General features: G+C 42.9%; 2 protein-coding genes across 4 annotated transcripts in view; both read left to right on the top strand.

Moving 5' to 3' along the window:
- The first annotated feature begins 1,332 nt into the window (after positions 1–1,332).
- The window catches only part of pak4 (p21 protein (Cdc42/Rac)-activated kinase 4), a 26,701-nt gene continuing 6,686 nt past the window's right edge, over positions 1,333–21,347 (top strand). The window contains exons 1-8 of one of the 3 annotated variants that reach the window (XM_079271878.1): positions 1,333–1,461; positions 14,957–15,193; positions 15,554–15,756; positions 15,879–16,092; positions 16,374–16,607; positions 17,347–17,796; positions 19,801–19,934; positions 20,805–20,931. In XM_079271878.1, the coding sequence (XP_079128004.1) occupies positions 14,993–15,193; positions 15,554–15,756; positions 15,879–16,092; positions 16,374–16,607; positions 17,347–17,796; positions 19,801–19,934; positions 20,805–20,931 (1,563 nt within the window). In that variant the 5' untranslated portion in view covers positions 1,333–1,461; positions 14,957–14,992. Of the gene's footprint in view, positions 1,462–8,461; positions 8,650–14,956; positions 15,194–15,553; positions 15,757–15,878; positions 16,093–16,373; positions 16,608–17,346; positions 17,797–19,800; positions 19,935–20,804; positions 20,932–21,347 lie in introns of those variants that run through there. The other 2 variants (XM_079271880.1, XM_079271879.1) reach the window with 2 other exon arrangements.
- Positions 18,029–19,698, top strand: LOC306779535 (uncharacterized protein; the record flags this gene model as incomplete). Its single annotated transcript, XM_079271499.1, has 4 exons — positions 18,029–18,042; positions 18,955–19,015; positions 19,436–19,490; positions 19,679–19,698. The coding sequence occupies 4 exons, from the start codon at positions 18,029–18,031 to the stop codon at positions 19,696–19,698; spliced, it is 150 nt and encodes a 49-aa protein (XP_079127625.1).

Here is a 21,347-nt window from a genome sequence, read left to right as displayed (position 1 = left end):
GTGAATCAGTGGTCCTAGCAGCAAGTTAAATCATTGGTTAATCACGTTAATGCGCAATTGCAAGCAAGTGCTCTCAAAGCTGTGGTGTTTTGATTCCCAGGATGCTACATGCTATAAGCTAGCGGGCGACTACATGAGTAGAATTCCACTCTACGATGACTGATTTCATGATGGAATCAGAAATGGAAGCACCTGCTACTCCCGCAACAAACGACGGTGGTGACGAAGACCAACACCCGTGGATCCCTAGCGAGTTAGTGAGCTGAGGAAGTGTTGACAGTTGTGCAGCACTAGTTGGCTAACGTTAGCTATAGCTAGCCACCACACCATAGGATTGACGGGAGCCGAGAGAGCGCAGCGTTAGCATTAGCGTTAGCATGAGGGAAATCCTTCGCAGCTGTGCGCAAGCTGTCTGTGACGCTGAACACCTCTACCTGCCTCAGCGGCCTGTGAAAGACTATTTAGCATCGCAGGACGAGTCTTCAGCCCAAGAAGAGCGAGACTGAATTCTCGCAATTTTGAAAACTAACTTCTTTTGAAGCTGAACAGGACATTTTTCACTTTCAAGTAATGACTGGGTTGCTGCTTTAGTATTTATCATGTTTTGATATTTGAGTCATGTTGTGGATGATCAGATGGAGTTATGATGGTAGCAGTCGCCCAATTGCAGATTCAGCTTGAGCAAAACCTTTGTCTATTGTGTTCAAATCAGGCCCATAGGAGTTTACAAGGCAGGCGTCCTTTCTCTAAACACTGACCTGATCATCAAGTGGATATTTTTTGCTGAACATAATATTATGCATTTTCCCTCTACATCCTCTAGTCTAATGAGCATACTTATAAACGCACTGTTACAACTCCTTCATAGTGTCATATTGCTTTTAAGCACAGCACTTAAAAGAATAAACTTCATAATTCTCAAAATTCTGACCCTTTGCTTTTTTTATTAACAGTATTTACTTGTACTTTTACTTTGAATGAACAGGTTATGATGTTCATTTAATGTTCAGGTTATGATGTACATTTAATATCAGAAAATTACTTTTGATACTTAAGTACAATAAATATCAGATACTTTAAGACTTTTACTCAAGTAGTATTCTAATAGGTGACTTTTTACTTTTACTGGAGTAGTCTTCCATTAAGGTATCTTTACTTTTACTCAAGTATGGCTTTTGAGTACTTTATACACCACTGTTTTTAGGAACCTACAAGAAAACGTCATCCCTGCTCCACTAAAACTCGTCTCCTTAGCGACCCGTCGCTTACTCGGTTGCCATGGTGCTTTGCCGCAATTTCCCGGATGTAGTATTTCCCCCTCTGTTCAACCAACATGGCGTCGGGAAAAGTGATACTTCAGTTTGCCCAAAGTTAGCCCGCGTCTGCTTTTTTTGAAACAGAGGGAAGTTTATTTCCGCACCGGGTTGGCGGCAGAACAAACATTTTCCTGTGAGTTTCAGGGTGAGTCAGCACATTTTGTTTTAATTATCATAGTTTACGGTGCGCGAGCTTGTGGCGCGTATCTGCTCCCCGTGCTAACAGTGGCTAACTACCGCTAGCTGCTCTCAGGTCTGGGTTTAGAGGAGACCAGAGTAACTCCTCCGGGTCTCTCTGTGTGTTGTTTGAAGAAGACTTCACTGTGAGTGGTGTAACGCTGGTAGTGGTCACGGTGTAGCCACGTTACAAGACGATGAGTCACTTGTGAAAGTTGTGAAACAATTAAAAGACTTGGCTGTGGGCACATAACAAGCTAATTTAAGGTAAGGCTGTTTTTCTATGCTAACACTCTAAGCTCGCTGGACGGCTTAATGGAAAATCCAGAAGAAAAGCTGTTTCTGCTGACACTGGCCTTTCTTATCAGTCCGCCAGCTATCACGAAGCACCGCAGCTCAAGTTACTTTTTAGTTTTCAAGTTTCCTGTCCAGTGAAACCCGTAAACTGTTTAACAATCTTCTAGGATCAGCTGGTAAAATGCATCGTCACAAAGCTGTCTTTCTAACCTCATGAAAAGTCGACTTCTTTTTTAGAGGTACGTGGTTCTCACAGGACAGAGACGCTATAAACTACTACAACTTTTCTTATAGCTTTTGGTACCGTTTGCTGATAGTACTCTCATCACATTTACTTAATTACTGTTTTGAATGCAGGGCATTTACTTGTAATGGAGTATTTCCACAGTGTGGTATTAGCACTTTTACTAAGTAAACCACTGATCAATGGTATAACAATGCTCATGCAACTTTAACTGGTCACAAATGTGGTAAGCCTTCATTTTCAGCAGAGAAGCAAGTGTGTGTTTCTGGCCAGACCGGAGGAGGAAAGAGGATATTGTCTGTCTGAGATTTGTCAACCCGAGGATCCCTTAGAGAGAGAGAGAGAGACAAACACAGCTGCTGTTCAGGCGTCTTCCATGAACTCCAAACAGCTTCAGTATCGACATACGAGGTGGCAGCTAGAGGCTGAGGCTGTGAACGGTCTTATTAGCATTGAGAGTCAGACACGTTACCCCATTTGAGGAACTGTGTACCAAATGTATTATCAAGCATTCAAAATGTTGGTGTCTTTTCATTGTTATTGTTCCATCCTCTCTGTGTGCATTCCTTGCTGGTTGAGCGATCGCTGTGGCAGATGAGCAAGTACTGGAAACATTAAAAGTCTCGTCTTTCTCCGCGTGTCAGGTTTTACAGAAAAAAAGATAGCTTGAAAAAGAAGTGGGGTTGAGAGGAAGAGTGGATATGTGTTGTTTTTCTACATGCAGGTAGGTCTGAGTCTTTGGCGAGTCCAGAGGAGGAGCAGCTACCAGCCAAACAACCAGATCTGCAGAGAAAAATATCTGCACAGCAAATATTGACTCCGCCGCTTATCAGGGGAGAAAACACTTTCAGTGTGGATGAACGTTCTCTTTGTTCTGTGCTTTGTTTTTGATTATTGTGGGGGTTAGTTCCTTGTACCCATTAGAGCATCAAGCCATACATTTCTGTCTGCAGAAACAAGAAAAGTCGATGGGGAAACCCTAAAACGGTGTGGAAAAGGGTCCAGAGAGTGAGGATGAAGCTGGGCTGACTAGTAACGGATTAAAGAAGCCCTGGTGGGTCATATCGGAGCCCTGCTTTTTGATTCTTCCCTGTAACGGGGAGGATAGGGATGGGCCCGGCTTATTGCCCCAGAGGAAAGCAAATCCTCTCAGGAATGACTGCAGCAGCCAACATCAACACAGCCCTCTCTGTGCTCAGTAACAGAGGCAAGAACACCGTATGAATAACAGAAATATTCACAACAATAACCCACTTCTGAGACTTAAGTTTCAACCACCCGGTCTGGGTTTCAGGACACCGCTGTGTCCAGCAGATAAGGAGTTAATAAATATTGTGAAAAAGAACTTCTTGCTCAACATTTCTTTAGTTTCTGTCTCATCATACTTTTGATTCTGACCACGCTCTCACCAATTCTGTTGATATTCAGCTGTGTACAGTTCAATCACCCCCATAAGACTTTCCCTTATACAGATTCCTGTATTTATCTGCGAGCCAAGATGTGAACGTGTTAAACTATAAGTATTTAATGGAAACAAATTTATTATTCATCTTCTGTTCTGACAGAGATTGTGTGGTTAACTATGAGTCAATCAACAGAAATTAGGTAACAAAAACAGGTAACTATTTTGAAAATCGTTTAATTTGTTACGCAAACATGCTGTGATGACTTTCCCACCTCAGCTGCCACTGTGGTCGGTCACTGAAAGCCGCTCAATGTTATTGTCTGCCACTTCTAAAATCTGTAGAGCACTTTAATTATAAGCAATGAGTTAGTGGTAGCAGGCAATAGAAATATGGAATATCATAAAAAGTAATCTTAATCCCTGATGGCAGGTGACCTGGAATTTGTCTACCTGTCACCGACAACATATACCCTGTATTTGGCAGGTACTAATTTCACGACCTCGGCAGGTTAATCGATGATGAATATCGTCGCTTCCACAGCTGGTAATGTGTTTCTGTTTACTTTGCACACAGCAACAGAGTGAGCAGTTTCGTTCCTGTGTTTGCGTGTGCAGTTGTTTTAATCTCGCCTGATGAAACGAGTTCAGGCCTGCACAAGCATGGAGGTTTCACAAACACACAATACAAAGAGTTCTGGATGCTGTCACCTCCGTTGTACTGGTGGTGTTGCAATGCTCATCAATGCATGTTGCAGTGGGAGGGGCAAAGGCTCTGTTTTGTTGTTTTTTGCATTCTCCTAACTCTAGAATAATCTGGACGACAGAGGCAGGACTGTTGTCGCAGTGCTCGGTCTGTAAATCAGTATGTTCTCCACTCAAGTGCTCTTAAATAATCAAACTACATGAAGAAATGTTCGTTTATTTAGGAAGTTGTAGGAACAACGGAATGCTACTTTTTTATTTTTTTTATTTTTTTTTATTTTTTCTGGGCATGAACACGTCTAAACTTCAAATACTTGTTGTCCGTGGCTTCCACACCGCAGTGGTAGAAGGAGAATCACGATCACTTCACACATATTTTCACAGTTGGTGTATTTCAGCAGCATCCGATCACAATAACTCGCCCTGAATAACACTCACCAGTCTGCTGCTGTATTTGGCAGAGCAGCCTCGCAGACAGTAGACCTCTGAACAGCTGACGCAGTGATGAGCGGCCTCACTAATGACCGGCAGGTTGATGTGACGTGTGACCTCGCTTCACTACGACATCACCTCATTGTCTCTGTGTTTTTGACGACATGCCATCAGCGTGTAATGATGGTGCTGCACTGAATCATGTGTTTTACAATATGTTTGATGTTCAACAAGACACTTAACGTTGTGTTTATGGAGCACCAACAAGTTATGACGAGTCATCGAGTACAAGTGGTACAAACTTGAGGTACTTGAACTTAACTTGAGTATTTCCATTTTATCTCAGAGGCCAATATTGTGCTTTTTCCATCCCCTTCCTTTCCAGTGAAAACTACGTATCTCCACATGTTGACAGTGATCTTATTGTCAGACTGTCTGTGTTTTTGGCTGCTGGTCTTGGCTGTAGATAAAACAAAAAAATAACTGGTGGTGTTGGGATTTCTTTTCATCTTGCGCCCGCAAGACAGTACATAGTGTTGCAGCTGTGCTCAAACACACAACTTTGCATAAGCATTGTTCTGTATCCCTGATCTCTCCCTCTCTCTCTCTTTATATGTTTATAGTGTGTGTGTGTGTGTGTATGTGGCAACTTTTAACAGCCCGTTCATCCGTGAACTTGCAGGCAGCTCATGAACTTTTGTGATCATGATATTTCTGTCAGTAAGTGAAGCAGAAGTCTGTCTGAGCATGTGTGCGGTGAACTGTGTGTGCTCCGGCTCGTGTGATCCACGAAGCGCTCTCTTTATCGGTGACCTTTCCACATTCCACAACCTGCTCCTGGAAGTCAGCCGTCATTGGCTGCAACACTGCATGCTTTGTTTGAACTGGGCCTCGGAATTGGCTGGTTTGTGCGTTGTCTGGCTCTGATACGTGCAGTCGACCTGTTCCTGCTGTATTTTTACTCTCAAAGGAGTGTCAGCAGGCCTGTTCCTCATTGAAGCTGAACCCTTGGAGTCTGTTGGATGGTAGATGATAGATAATAAGACAACGGCTGGCTTTAATAAAGAACTGTTATTATTAACTGTGTTTTAATCTACATTTTGATGTTAAATTGCTACCTTCTGATGAAAGAGTACGGAGGGTTGTGAATACATATTTGTTCAGTTATCTACTCACATTAGGCTGAAATATCTTCTGTGATGTTTGTAATGTTGCATATCACAAGACATTCATAATGTTTCCAGTTTGTTATCATATGCACAACAACAATCACAGTGAAGAACTCGTTCTTAGTGACTTTTACTTCTCAGGCTCCTTCAAACAGAGCTCATACAAATAAAGACAAAAACATGAGGACAACATGTTTAAAATAGAGGGTTATATATATGTATACATGTGTATATATATATATATATATTAGGGGTGGGAATCGCCAGAGATCTCGCGATACTTTAACGATACTGCGAGTATTGTATAACATATATTGTGATTTATTACTTTTTTCAACTTCAAATGATGTCCCCAAAGGAAAACTGAACATGTTTTATCTAATAATATAAAGTTTTCAGTCTGTTCATCTTACTTCAATCATTTTTATTGCAGCAGAATATGATTGTCAAGCAGACAGACTGACCAACAATGTCATAAATGTTGCATGAACTGACAAACTGAACTGTTTGTATTACTACATAGTCCAACTTAACTGAATGCAAACGTGTGGACTCAGCATATGAACTATAACTTGTATAAGTAGGATATTAGAGTTATGTAACTCAGTATAACTTGTGATGCGTGGCCCTCGAGGGCAGAGAGACAGTTATGCGCTGCACTCTCCCCATGAGCCGGCTACTGTTGGCAGATTTAACCCTGTTGTGAGGCCAGATGTCTCTTTGTTTTGGCCAACTTCCTACCAATCACGCTGACCCGGGATATATATATATATATATATATATATATATATATATATATATATATATATATATATATATATTCAATGATATATTGTAGTAGCTGTGTAGTCAAGCATATTTACTGCCTTGGGTTTTATTTAGGAAGGCACTGACATTATAAAATGTAGAAGAATAGGTCTGTGATCTTGTGTTCATGACAGTAAATCTCTTTGAAGTATCCCTCTGGAATAAGCTTTTTATTCACATTATGTGAGTTAAAACATTGCCACTATTTCAGCTGTTTGAACAACATAACAACGACAGAGTCAGTGTTTGGCCCAGTTCTGTAGCCAGTGTTGCCCAAAGGTTTGTTGTGTTTAGCCTCGACTGTCTCTGTCCTGTGTCCTGTCTTTGGTGATGGATCCGTTTGTATTAGCGGGCAGACATGGCATTTCACAGCAGCCTGCCTTACAGCGCTATAAATAGTAATAATTTGAGCCATAGTGTCACAACCTCCTGTGATACAAAGTGACTCATATGAACATTTCATGAAAAAGCTTTCGTGTAAAACTCTCCCTTCCTCACGAACCTAAACGACTTACCGGAGATCCAACGAAGAAGAAACTTTCACCACCCCTCCCCTTTATTGTCCTCTCCTGATGTTTATGATCGCTCAATTATTCAATGCAAGTATTGACTTCATATTTTCTATTTGGGGCATTCATGTGCTGTTTACTATCGAAGCAGTATTAGTCAGTCTTAAGTAGATTCAGTTTGACACTTAGACATTTCAAATCAACTAGAGACGAAAGAATTAGATCAAAGAAAAGTTAATTGGTTATTTCCTTAATTTTTGCTTTATTTATCATTGCAAGCTGAAGATCCTTTGGTTTAGGACTACATTAAGTTCTTCAAGCTACTTGTACTTTGTAGTAGAAGTATTTTATGCTACTTTATACTTCTACTACATCTCGGAGGTAAATATTGTACTTTTTAGTCCACCTGGAGATACTGTAAAGTAACTAAAACTGTCAGACAAATGTGTCTGACAGTTTTAGTTACTTTACAGTATCTCCAGATGTGTTTATTTTGAAGCCTGGAAAATACATCGTCACAAATCTGAAAACAGCTGTTTTTCTTCATAGAGGTACGTGCTCCTCACCAACGTATGAGGAATGAAATATGATGTGTTGTTTTAGATTAAATATAAAGGATTCAAAAACATCTACAGCAGTAAAATAAATATATTTAATTAGTGGAAGAAGAAGTATTAAGACCATGTACTAAACTAAAAGTAGCACTTGGTTTATTCGTATTGATGCATTCATATGTACATCACTCACATGTTGGAACTGGTAAAAGTAGCTTGTGAATTTCTAATCAAGTCAAAGTTTTTTCTTTATCACATATTGCATCATCATTTCTGTTGGTTTGGATTTTGTATTATTATTATTCTGAATCTGCAAAGTAGCTGTAGCTGTCAGATACATGTAGCTTACATGTCTTCACTGTATATTACAGTAAAACAGACATTTCACCTCAGAATGAGTTATTGTACTGTTTGTACTATATTACGTACAGTTTCCTTATAGGCTACTTTCACTTAAATAAGGTTTTGAATCCAGGACTTTTACATGTAGTGGAGTATTTTCACATTGTGGTGTTGGTACTTTTACATCAGTCAAGGCTCTGAATACTTCTTCCACCACTGCGGCTCAGGTAACAGTACACCTGTGAGAGCCAGGTGTGTTACGTGAGACAGGAAGGAAGAACGTAGAGAAATGTGTCAGTCCGATAAGGCTGTTACGTTCAGCCTTATCTGACAGCACATGACGTCGCTAATAGTCTCGCGCTAATGGTACCCGCCCTCCCTCCGGTGACGTCATGATACTGGGCCAAATCTAGCTGAAACCACAGGAATGCGACACACTTTTTTTTTTTTTGTATTTGCAGCCCAAAGCTACGGTGCTTTTCTGTGTTAAAATATACTTACGTTTATGTTGTACACGCCCACCGCCGTTATCTGTCACCGGGTTAGTTTCCTTCCACGAAGACGTGACGACGAGTGAGTTTAACTTCTTCACGGAAACAACTTTGTTGCTCCAGAGTCTGTTTTCTCCTCCGAGTTCTTCCTCAGCGCTGACATGAGATCAGGTGGATAGCGTGTCGCTGTACCTGTGACTGCAAGTGAGTTATCCCGACGGGAAATGGAGACTCGTCTCACACTCTATCGCTGTATTATATATTTTAACTCCAGAGTTTTATCGTTACAACTTCAGATAACGTCGCGGCTGCTGCACCGCGCGAGAGTTAATCTGGGCCACGACAACAACACTGTTGTTAAAATCTCACCGCGTGGATTAGCTGTTGGGGGGGCGGGGGGGGGGGGGGGGTGTAGTAACGTTATTGTTTTCCTTGTGTGAAGGGAGCGAAGAACGATCCGTGTTTCACATCGACAGCTGGGAACTGTTCGCTCTCCTCTGACCGACTCTCACCATTCAGACCTGGTACTGACTCTAGAGGCAGCTGTTGGACTCCCGGGCTTCCGTCTCTCTTTGCACAGGTGTTGGTGACACATGTGGTGGGGAGGGCAGATTTAGCTTGCGATTCCCTGTTTGTCACTGTGTTCAAACTCTGTAGGAAGTTGTTTATTTGTGCTCTCTTCTGCAGGAAGTTTGTTTCATGCATTTTATGTTATTTAATAAAGTAGTTTGAGACTATAAATGGTGACCTATGATTCATTATTGTATGTTCTTTGGTCTGAGATATACATATGGAGAATGGAGCTGCCCGTGGTCGGTAGTTTCTCTGCTTCTTCATTTTTGAGTGTTGGGAGAATAAGAATCAGGTTTACGGATTTAGGGAGGAGGCCTGTTTGATATGTAGGATTCATTCCTTTAGTAATGTGCAAAACAAAGCAAATATCTAATTTTGTCTTGATTTTTTTGTTGTTCAAATCTCAGAGTTGTGAGAATTGTTACTTTACTTAATTTAACGAGGAACAGATGTGATTCAATAAAAATTATCGAATCCAAAATCCTCTTAATCGCAGGTCTGGATGTTGCACTAAATAATTACATTTACAGATTATACTAAGGGCTCACATATGCAGAGATTAAATGATAACTGATAACGGCTCCTTCAAATTGTAAACATTCAACATACTTAGGGTTTTGTTTCTTCAGCCATGAGTCGAGTCTCCTGATATGAAGTCCTACCTTTTAAGTGAAATGCCTCCTGTCCTGTGTAGACTAACTGTTTGGACTCCTGATGATCAGGAGTATAATCCATAAATGTATGATATTCTGTTTTGACCAGATCTTCTTCAGCATGTATGTGCTCTGATGAAATGACTGAGATCTGTTGTTAACCTGTTGTTACATTAGCTGGGTGATGCAGTTTCATTTGAGCTCTGTGTCTGAGCCACCTAATTTACTATAATATCAGTCAGATGTCAATAGGCACACCAAGTCTCATATTGAAGCTGACACTGTTACACATGCACAGTTTACAATGTAAAAATGCTCAATTATTAGTAAAAGTCCTGCATTCAAAATCCCCCCAAATATGTAACTGCACTGTAGAAAGTCAGATTCTTTTCTTCATTCATAGTAATTTGAATACAGTAATTTTGAATGTTGGAAAATTATTCTCATTGTTATCTTGATTTCAACCACATCATTCAAATTTAGTGTTTTTCTTTTTACAATTATGTTGAAAGAAAACCATTTTTTTGTGTTTACCGTTGTTTGTCGTAAATTACTTTGTCATTGCTTGTATGAATTAGTTTCTTGTGCTGTGACAACAATGTGTTTGACGTACTCAAACATACTGTTGAGATGTCTACTGTATTTCTAACACTCTACATTGTGCTATGGTAGGTTTACAATTGCTCTCTGGAATCAATAAGTAGAATCAAAAAGCATGTTTCCTCACAAATTCACAGCCCTTATAAATCCAATTCAGACCCGTTTCATTCCCGACTGTATCATTACAGCTCAATAGTGTTGTTGTGACTGACGGTGTGTTTTTCCGAGCGTGGACCACCCATGTGCAGTACTTGAATCAGACCGGAGGACAGCAGCTTCATCCAGGGCTCATCAGCCTGGCTCTGGACCTGCAGACCGGACAGGCTTTCTCACTGTTCAGCCAGGCATACAGGGAGAGAGAGGAGAAGTGGGAGGAAGGGGGAAGGAGAGGAGAAAGAGAGGTCGAGGGGAGTGGTGGGATAGTGATGTATTGAGTGGGAGGGTAAAACACAGAGGGAAGCTATGACTACAGTGACCGCTGTGTTCAGGGAGGGGTTGCTTGTGCTCTGTGAGAGGAGCGGCCCTTTTATAGCTTCTGGTTGACTCTGCATGTATGTGAGCATTAACTCTGTTTGAGTGGGCGGCACAGTGCAGCAGTGAAGCTCTGCTTCTGTTTCTATCCTCGGTTTCAAAGAGTTTGTCTGTCCAAAGCCACGCCTCATTTGATGGGCATGATTTATACTCAGTGGAGGCACTTTTATCTTTGAGCTTTCTGTGTGTGCGTTTATTGACACAGATGTTACGGTAATATTTAAAAATCACAACGTATTATTTTAGCATTTATGCTTTGTTGTTTTGCTTCAAAGTTGTTGGAACAAGGTGTCTGCATGTCCTGATAGATCTCAAAATGTTTTAAATTAATTTCAATTCTTGGTGTAAAAAGGTTGCCAATATGCTTTGTTTCAATTTATTCCAGGAAAAAATAGATTGATCTCAGTACACTATTTTACTTTTGCGGAATCTAACTTGTTTTATCGTCACACCTCACTATTTTATTTTTTTGGTGATATTCTGTGAGGTTTCAGTTGTAGTTCGGTCAACTCTAAAAACGCACACGCAGACGCCTGTTGGCTCATCCTCCCTTCTGACACTGTGGTGCTTCCTGTTTCGTGGTGACAGGAGTATGGAGGAGGCTGTGTGGGTTGGGTGAGTGACCACACCCTTACTGCAGCTCCTAATCACTGTCCTGGGCTCTGTGCCTGGAGCCTCACCTGTAACACAGGGGTGTTAAGCTCAAGGCCCTCAAGGCTCTGTAGCCGACTGCAGAAGTAAGGTAGCCGTCTGCAGAAGTAAAGTAGCCGACTGCAGAAGTAAAGTAGCTGACTGCAGAAGTAAAGTAGCCGCCTGCAGAAGTAAGGTAGCCGTCTGCAGAAGTAAAGTAGCCGACTGCAGAAGTAAAGTAGCCGTCTGCAGAAGTAAGGTAGCCGTCTGCAGAAGTAAAGTAGCCGACTGCAGAAGTAAAGTAGCCGTCTGCAGAAGTAAGGCAGCCGTCTGCAGAAGTAAAGTAGCCGTCTGCAGAAGTGAAGTAGCCGTCTGCAGAAGTAAAGTAGCCGTCTGCAGAAGTAAAGTAGCCGTCTGCAGAAGTGAAGTAGCCGTCTGCAGAAGTGAAGTAGCCGTCTGCAGAAGTAAAGTAGCCGTCTGCAGAAGTGAAGTAGCCGTCTGCAGAAGTGAAGTAGCCGTCTGCAGAAGTGAAGTAGCCGTCTGCAGAAGTAAAGTAGCCGTCTGCAGAAGTAAAGTAGCCGTCTGCAGAAGTAAAGTAGCCGTCTGCAGAAGTGAAGTAGCCGTCTGCAGAAGTAAAGTAGCCGTCTGCAGAAGTAAAGTAGCCGTCTGCAGAAGTAAAGTAGCCGTCTGCAGAAGTAAAGTAGCCGTCTGCAGAAGTAAAGTAGCCGTCTGCAGAAGTAAAGTAGTCGGCTGCAGAAGTAAAGCCCTTCATAAACGCAGACTTCACTTCTCTCTTTCAAAAAATATAAATCATCTCGCCTAGATTTGTTTATGGTTGGTTTGAAGTTGTGTTCCAGATTTATTTAATTTAGGTATTATTACTTAATTATTATTATTGGTCAGTTTAATAGTTTGTAAAACAGTCAAAGATTGTTTGCTGGAAACTGTCGTTATTTTATTGGTGTTTAAAAATCCACTATGGGTTGACCTCTAGTTATTACATCCTGACCCTTCATGTGCATTTATCGGTCACAGAATTGCATACCCAAACTCACCTTGTGATGTAAAGCCCTCCCACACAGTTCTGTTTATTTGAACTACAAACAAGTCATCTACGTGCCACCAACCTCATTAAGTTGCTTCTCAAATAAAGCCCTGTGATGTCAGGGCTTTGTAATTTGTTTGCTGTTTACCACACAGCCTTAGTTACAGTTCAACTTTTTATCACGTATTGGCTCTTGACAGCAGCACTAAAATCTTGCAACCACTCGATCTTAGAGTCCCCGATGTCTCCAGATGCAGCCTAAGAGCCCCGGATTTAACAGCCACAATCCTCCGCGGTTCACAGCCAGACTGCTGTCTCCATGAGACGCTCAGCGTCTCAATCCCCTCGTAGCCATTTCTCAAGCTGAGCTACGGTTTGCTGAAGGTCCTTATGCTTTCAATAAGACATCACCACCAACAGCCCTAACGGTTCCTTTCTCGCTAATAGAATACCTAATCATTGGGTGCATGACATATTGGTTTATGCTATTGTGCTCTGTAGGTCATATGATTTCTTCAGCCACCATTCATTTTAAAATTATAGAATGACCGGGTTGCTGCTCTGTCACTTTCAAAAAGTCCCTGGAACACATTGTGATTTATATTCTCATTATGCGTTCTCATTAAAAAGCTATGACATCTGATCGTAATTCATAAGCAAAGCTATTCATTTAGCTGAGGCTGAGCCATAGAAACCTCATGCTGAGGATAAGTGTTGCTTCACTGACCCGTTGCAACGTGCAACAACACTTGTGCAACATGTCTCTGCAGATAAATCTCCACATTCGGCAAAGTACCCTCATGTCTCTGGCCTGTTTTAGTACAACGCTGCGTTGGAGCTCCGTGTCGGTGCTGTCATGGCCGTGAACCTCACTTCTCAGCGTGTTGCCGGGCAGGTCCGGCTCCACTTCAAACACTCGTGCTGTGAAAGGCTTCACTAACGCTGCAGACTGTGAACCATGACTCATGACTTCTAACTCATGACCCGCCCAGATCGCCCTCTCACTCTTTTTTTTTTGTTTTTGTGTTCTTTGTGAAGTATTTTGAAGAAAAACCAAGAAGAGAACATTGTGTTTGTCCCACCACTCCTGTTGCCCCCTCTGGTCTGCTTGTAACACACCAGCGAGCCTCTGTTTGAGTACTGGGAGTGTCTCTTTTGATGCCCAATGACAAAGCAGCGTGGTTGAGAGGGAGGCTATTTACACCCAAGCCAAGAAATGGTGAGCAGTGCTTCACAGGATACTCTGTAAACTCAGAAATCCTCCACCCTCTGAGGGTTTTTTACTCCAGCCAACCACAATAGCAGCAGATTTAAAATTTATACAGATTAGATGACTTTGATGATGCACTTGTTCCTGTTATGGACCCACTGTAGAACAATATGAGGCAGTGAGTCATCTGTTGAGTGTTTGATGGTTGTTTATTTGTGCTTAAGAACGTACCCACCGTGAAACAAAGAGAAAAAGTACTTTGTCTTCTGTGCAAAAAGACCTCCATTGTCAACAAGTTGTTACTCAATCTGAGGCCGCACTCTGTGGTGTGACACTGTACTGTGCTGAAGTGATTTTAGCATGTCTAATATTTTGTCCCGCTAGTTGACGTTTTGGTGTATACAGGAGTAAAGATATTATTCATACTTTTAGTCCCTTTTGTACAGTGATTAGCGGAAAATAAGTTATGACTGAAAATAACATTTTGCCCACCTTACGGAAGAAGTTGACACACTTGAATGCATTCGCATGTTTAAAGGGTATACTTTCTACTTTTTAACTTGCACTTTTCTGTCGGTCTATCTTTTTTTTTAAATCTATCCATCCAGCTTTTTACCTTTCTATCCATCTTTCTTTCCTTCTTTCTTTGGGATTCATAGCACCCCATCATGGGTGCCAGTTCTTTTGCAGCCATAAAATTGAAAGTTGTTCTCAAAGGGAAGCGTCACCAGGCAGTGTGTTTAGATACAAAGGCTGGGGAAAGTTGTCAGAGGCATCCTCTCGCTTTCACACTCTTATTCAGAATCATGTCCAAAATAAACTTGTACTGAACGTGTCAGTTAGTGGTGTAACGGAATTGGGGAATCTCTAAAAGTCATATTTGCAACCTTTCTTTTTCTGCTGATCCGTGACTCTAAATAGCGATACGATCATAACCATGAGTTTTGTGACCTTTGACCCCCTACTCACAGTGGGGCTGAGGTGGCAAGAAAAGTAGCCAGTGATGACGAGTAAGCAGCTCTTTGAGGGCGCTGCTCTGATGTCTGGGCTTGTTGTGTTGTCATTGGGAAATGCTGGAGCAAATCTTAAATCCTGATTCATATGTCCAAATACTATTTGAATAGGTGTGTTTTCAGGTATAATTTGTGTTTTCTGAAGTTGTCTGTGCCCGTCTGCATGCATGTGTTACATATACCACTTGGAAGAATTACAGTTTTCCTCCGTCTTTCCTGCTAACCCTCCCGCTCTTTCCTCCTTCCTCCCTTGCAGGTCTGATGCTCGGCTGCAGCTGCCACGGCCGCCATCATGTTCACCAAAAAGAAGAAGTCTCGCATCCAGATCTCCGCTCCGTCCAACTTTGAGCATCGCGTGCACACAGACTTTGACGAGCAGGAGCAGAAGTTCGTCGGGCTGCCGCGGCAATGGCAGTCGCTCATCGAAGACACGGCCAAACGGCCCAAACCCTTCATCGATGCGACCGTCATCACTACTGTAGAGCCGCGCAAGGTGGGAGCAGCCAAAAAATAATAATAATCTATCTTGAATATCAGGAATTATGTTTATTAGTTTGTGGATTTTGACCAAGCTTTGACTGATTTGACTGATTATAACTCAAGATACTGTGATAATGTGTAGCCACCCAAATTTGAACACAACATGGTCACTGCAGTGCTTCGGTCTTCAAAAGCCTAATTTTGAACAACGGTCAAGTTGAATAGCTGTGTAGACCTACTCTCCTCCACACAGAAAATCGTCAGGAATCGTCGAGGGAATTGATGAAGAACGGGACCGATATGCTGATTTGATGATGGCATTGGTTTAGATAATATCCTCAGGCCTTTCCTCTGGTTCACTCTTTCCCTCCAGACAATTGTACGTGGCAGCAAGCTCGGAGTGGACGGCTCTCTGACCTGGCTGCTGGACGAGTTCGACACCATGTCCGTGACTCGCTCCAACTCCCTGCGACGGGGCAGCCCCCCCATCCAGCCCCGCAAGGACTCTAGGTCTTCAGGAGGAGGCGGGCAGGAGAACGGAGACCCTCACCACAGACACCACTCGCACCCAGACAGGTGAGTAGTTCAACCGCAGCGCGTCAGCATCATCCTCATCCTCATCATCCTCATCAAAGCAAAGAGATTCTGTTAATACAAGCCAAGTGTGTGCACTGACCTTTGCATCGCTCTGCTTCCAGAGACCAACCCAGACCGGAACACCACCAGAGCGGAGGTGACCACCGCCAGGGTTCACGCGCGCTCCGTCCTCAGTGGGATGAGGGAGACCAGGGCCGGCCCCAGCAGCAGCCCCGGGGCCAAGAGCCCAGCCGGGCCCCCAGGGACAAGGACAGGCCTGGCTCCGGCCCTCCTCCTCCACCTCATAGAGACAGAGCGCATCGGGAACGGGGTCAGGTAAGGACTCAAGAAGAACCCAACAAGATTCATTATTTGCAAAGGACTCATCTGGCTCTCTTTCTTGCAGTGATGATCTTCCAGACCAATACAGTCTTAAACGTGTTTGTATTTCCCACATTAACGAGAGATTTATTTAATTTGACACTGCAGCAGGATTCCACCCTGTAGTTGTTGGTGTGCTTGTTTTCTTCATTTTGAATCCACGGTTCCTGTCTCAGTTTTTTCTTTTACACATCCTGATAAACCGTCCATCTCTCACCCAAACTGCCTCTCTTCAGGAGCAGGTGGCTCACAGGGATCAACCCGGGGACCTCAGGCCAAAGTCCAGCTACACGGTGCGGGACGGCAGCCCTCAGTCTCCCAGAGACAAGAGGCCCCTCTCCGGGCCCAACATCTGCACCCCAAACCTGCCGGTGACGGAGGGCGTGATGAAGACTGCCCAGCAGACCACGCGGCCGTTTAACACCTACCCGAGAACGGACAGCGAGGGCGGACGCAGCCCCACAGGACAGGTGGGGACGGCAGCATGAACAGAGACACAGACAGGCTGTTGCCAGCATAGACATGAGGAGAAAGCTGCAGCGCTGAGGGAAGCTATTGACCGAGAGGAAAAGGCAGACGGGTGCTAATTGAACCGCAGGCTGCTGGGTGGTAGATCTTATCACTTTGCTCTGTGTTCTCCAGGTCAGAATTAACCAATTATCTCCACTGGAGGCTGTTGTTGGTGCTTATGTGATAATGTGGAGCAGGTTAAGTTCAGGGCGTTCTTTACAACAGAACAACTTTGTGCCAGCGTGCTTCTCAGAGGGATATATTTAAAAGATCATTTAAACTGTTCAGGCAAGTAAAATACACTTTCTATGGTCCAGGCTTTGATTTCTGTTTGTATTTTTCATGTAGAAAAAAACCAAAGATTTCCCCACTCCATGTAAACTGCTATAACCTTCCCTTTTAATATAGACCGTTGAAGGTCATTTTTCAAATCGGTGAGCAGCGATGTTTTATGTTTTGTATGATCTTTACATTAATGTGATGAAGGACTTTGATTGGCCATGTCCTAATGGACAAAACATTGTTAAATACAATGAGACATTCTGTGATAGAGGATTAAATCCATATTATTATCAATATTTTCAATGATGCAAGTTATCAATATATATAACTAGTTGCAGCTTCAATCCTGAAAAGTGAGTTTCCTCTACATTATATGAATTATACATTCTGTTTGTGATGACGCTCCCTTTCTTCCAGCCGGTTCGACACCAGGACTCTTCCCCTAAAAACGGCCCCTCTGGCGGCTCCAGCCGAGGCTCCTCCAGCTCCAAGCCCCCCATAAGCCACCCGCACCCTCATCACACCTCCCACCCCAGCCTGACCCCCGAGGCCACCCAGCACCCTCACACCCAGCACCCCAACGTTCCGGCCCCGCGGCCCCCCGGGCCCCCGGCGCCGGGTGCTCCGTCTCAGAGCCGCTCGCCGCAGAGGGAGCCGCAGAGGGTTTCCCACGAGCAGTTCAGAGCGGCACTACAGATGGTGGTGGACCCGGGCGATCCGCGGACCTACCTGGACCACTACATTAAGATCGGGGAGGGGTCGACGGGCATCGTGTGCATCGCCACAGTGAAGACCACCGGGAAACTGGTGGCTGTGAAGAAGATGGACCTGAGGAAGCAACAACGCAGAGAACTCCTCTTCAATGAGGTAAGAGTTCAGGAGCTAGTCCGTGCTGTGACTCGGTATTGGCACTTGATACCTTTAAGGTAAATAAGTAGCAAAACTTCTCCCGTCAAACGATATCAATGTTTAAATTCAAATATATACTTATTGCTGAGGTCATAGTTGTTCTGGACTACATTATATTGAGGCGTGTTTTTTCTTCCCTATTTACATAAATGAGTGAGCCTTTCAAGATGACTACTATTTGTTGGACGATATGTTACCACAGAGGTAATTGCAATAAATATTAAAGTAATTTTGAGACCATTTTATGCCACTGATGTAATGATGATATAACAGCATAATAATACAAGTCCACCCTCCCTTTATATATCGATAAAATGGACTCTCAGGCTCTGTTGGGTACAGAGAGCCATTCATTCATTAACAGACAACAAACAGTCATTCCAGTCGACATACAGGCGTCTTCATGTAGTGGGGCTCTTCTCTCTCATTGGGCTTAAACCCCAAAAAGTTTTTCTCTGCTTATTTGGCTTTAGTGCTACACTGTTGTTGACAAACACAACGGGCAATATTGAATATTAAAAACAACTCTCAATACAATGCAGTTCAGTACAGCACCATCCTTACTTATGACCACGATGTGAAAACGTGTAATTAACATGTAATCAACATGTAATCAATGCCTATATAACTCTGAAAACAACAAACCGAACATTACAAACAGATGACCGGTCTGTTTTTTTCGAACTAGTCTTTAAACCACAATGAAATAACTGCCGTATTTCTCTTCTGGATGTAAATATTAGAATTTAACATCTACAAGTCTAAATGTACGTTCCACGCTTTATCGACATACATGTCACATATGAAGACGGCAGAACCAAAGAACCACTGAATTACATAAAACGCCTCTCGTGAAACGAGTTTGATTTGTTGTCAGTATAAATTACTTTCATGTCGTGGTGGTAATAGTGGTGATGGTGGTCGTAGTAATAGTGGTGGTGGTAGTAGTAATGGTGGTGGTAGTAGTAACAGTAGTAGTGGTGGTGGTAATAGTAGTAGTGGTAGTAGTGGTGGTGGTGGTGGTGGTGGTAATAGTAGTAGTGGTGGTGGTGGTGGTGGTGGTAATAGTAGTAGTGGTAGTAGTGGTGGTGGTAATAGTGGTGATGGTGGTCGTAGTAATAGTGGTGGTGGTAGTAGTAACAGTAGTAGTGGTGGTGGTGGTGGTGGTAATAGTAGTAGTGGTAGTAGTGGTGGTGGTAATAGTAGTAGTGGTGGTGGTAATAGTAGTGGTGGTGGTGGTAATAGTAGTCGTGGTGGTGGTGTTGGTAATAGTGGTAGTAGTGGTGGTGGTAGTAGTGGTGGTGGTGGTAATAGTAGTAGTAATAGTAGTAGTGGTGGTGGTGGTAGTAATAGTAGTGGTGGTGGTAATAGTAGTAGTGGTGGTGGTGGTGGTAATAGTAGTAGTGGTGGTGGTGGTGGTAATAGTAGTAGTGGTGGTGGTGGTAATAGTAGTAGTGGTGGTGGTAATAGTGGTAGTGGTGGTGGTAATAGTGGTGGTGGTAGTAGTAGTAGTGGTGGTGGTGGTGGTAATAGTAGTCGTAATAGTAGTAGTGGTGGTGGTGGTAATAGTAGTAGTGGTGGTAATAGTAGTAGTGGTGGTGGTGGTAATAGTAGTAGTAGTGGTGGTGGTAATAGTAGTGGTGGTGGTGGTGGTAATAGTAGTAGTAATAGTGGTAGTGGTGGTGGTAATAGTAGTAGTAATAGTGGTAGTGGTGGAGGTGGTGGTAATAGTAGTAGTAGTGGTGGTGGTGGTAATAGTAGTAGTAGTAATGATGGTGGTGCATACAGATCCATTAGTTGCCACTTTACATGTAGACACTTGAATCCGCTGAGTCATCAGTTGTTTCCGACGGTTGTTGATCGATCGCAGCATCGACCCGACAGACACATGACAGTCTCTCTCTTCCTGCATTGCCAACGTAAACAAACCTGTCTGTCTTTCTGTTTCCACGGTAACTGTAGGTGGTGATCATGCGGGACTATCACCATGAGAACGTGGTGGAGATGTACAACAGCTACCTGGTGGGAGACGAGCTCTGGGTCGTCATGGAGTTCCTGGAGGGCGGAGCGCTCACCGACATCGTGACACACACCAGGTGGGAATCACTTATGTAGGGCCTCGCATGTGACCTTTTATTCCATGTAATCAATACATCATGTGATACATTTTATTCATTATTGCTGTGTCTCCATTACTCTGTGCCTCATTAAAGCCCTAAACCTCAAAGACTCTGGTCCTCCACAAGGGGGCAGTGTTGCCTAGTAGAGGTATATCACCATTGTTCGTATGAGAAGTATTCAGATATTGTACTAAATACAAGTAGCAATACCAGAGTGTAGAAATACTCTAACAAGTAGAAGTCCTGAATTTGAAGTCTTACTTAAGTAAAAGTACATAAGTATTCGTATTAAAATATACTTGAACTACCTAAAGTACAAAAAAAGGATATATATATATATGAATTCCTTTATATACTGCTGGTTACTTTAATCTGTAATAGTACATCACCATGTATTCGCTGATTTATATTTCGTATTGATAATCTGAATCTGCAAAGTAACTCGTAGTTTAAGTTGTCAAATAAATGTAATGGATTAAAAAATGAAGTAGAAGTATAAAGTAACATAAAAAGAAAATACTCAAGTAAAGTAAAAGTGCCTAAGAATTGTGCAGTACTTGAGTAAATGTACTTTCCCACCTGTGTCTTTTTACATCTTTTCACAACACGCGTTACAAAATGATTGTTATGACAGTTTTCCAGATTCATGCAACATGTTTGGATGACTACGTCTGCATGAAACATTGACACAATGTCCAAAGGGTTTTCTTTCTGGGTGCTACATCTCATCAATATGGTGTCAGAAAGGATCGCACCTCACTGTAGAGTGAACCAGAAACAGAAAACATCATTAACACAAGTGTAGGAACAAAGGTGGTGAAAAGTGTGAATCTCTGGTGTCTGCAGGATGAACGAGGAGCAGATCGCTACGGTGTGTCTGTCTGTCCTGAAGGCTCTGTCCGTCCTCCACACACAGGGCGTGATCCACAGAGATATCAAGAGTGACTCCATCCTCCTCACTCATGATGGACGCGTACGTACCACACACTTGACGCTACTTTCTTTTATCCCTCCGCGCCACATTACTAAAAGGATAAAATGGTGAAGTGATGACATTTTGGACGTAAATTGCAATTGACTGGTTGGCGGAGGTTTATTACTGCGAGGTGGTAATTCCTGTTTCAAAAGAACATCGAAGAAAACAGCTGCATCTTTATTTCTTTCTAGGCTGGAAGAGCCCTTCATGAAAGGCATTATAGACTCAATAGAGCTGTCAAAAAGCTTCCTTTTTAAAAGGAGAAACTGATCCCGCATCTGCTTTTACATGTCAAACCACTACGCTGTGGCTGATTCAGCACTTGTAAGCATTTTCTCTCTGCAGACATCTTGACTAGTCACAGCAGGACGAGCAGCGTGTTTCTCAGAGGATGCACAAGCTAAACACAGAAC

Source organism: Melanostigma gelatinosum (assembly GCF_949748355.1).
Source record: "Melanostigma gelatinosum genome assembly, chromosome: 7".
Classification (NCBI taxonomy): domain Eukaryota; kingdom Metazoa; phylum Chordata; class Actinopteri; order Perciformes; family Zoarcidae; genus Melanostigma; species Melanostigma gelatinosum.
Note: the sequence above shows the minus strand (reverse complement) of the source record. Positions and strands in the feature narration are given on the sequence as shown.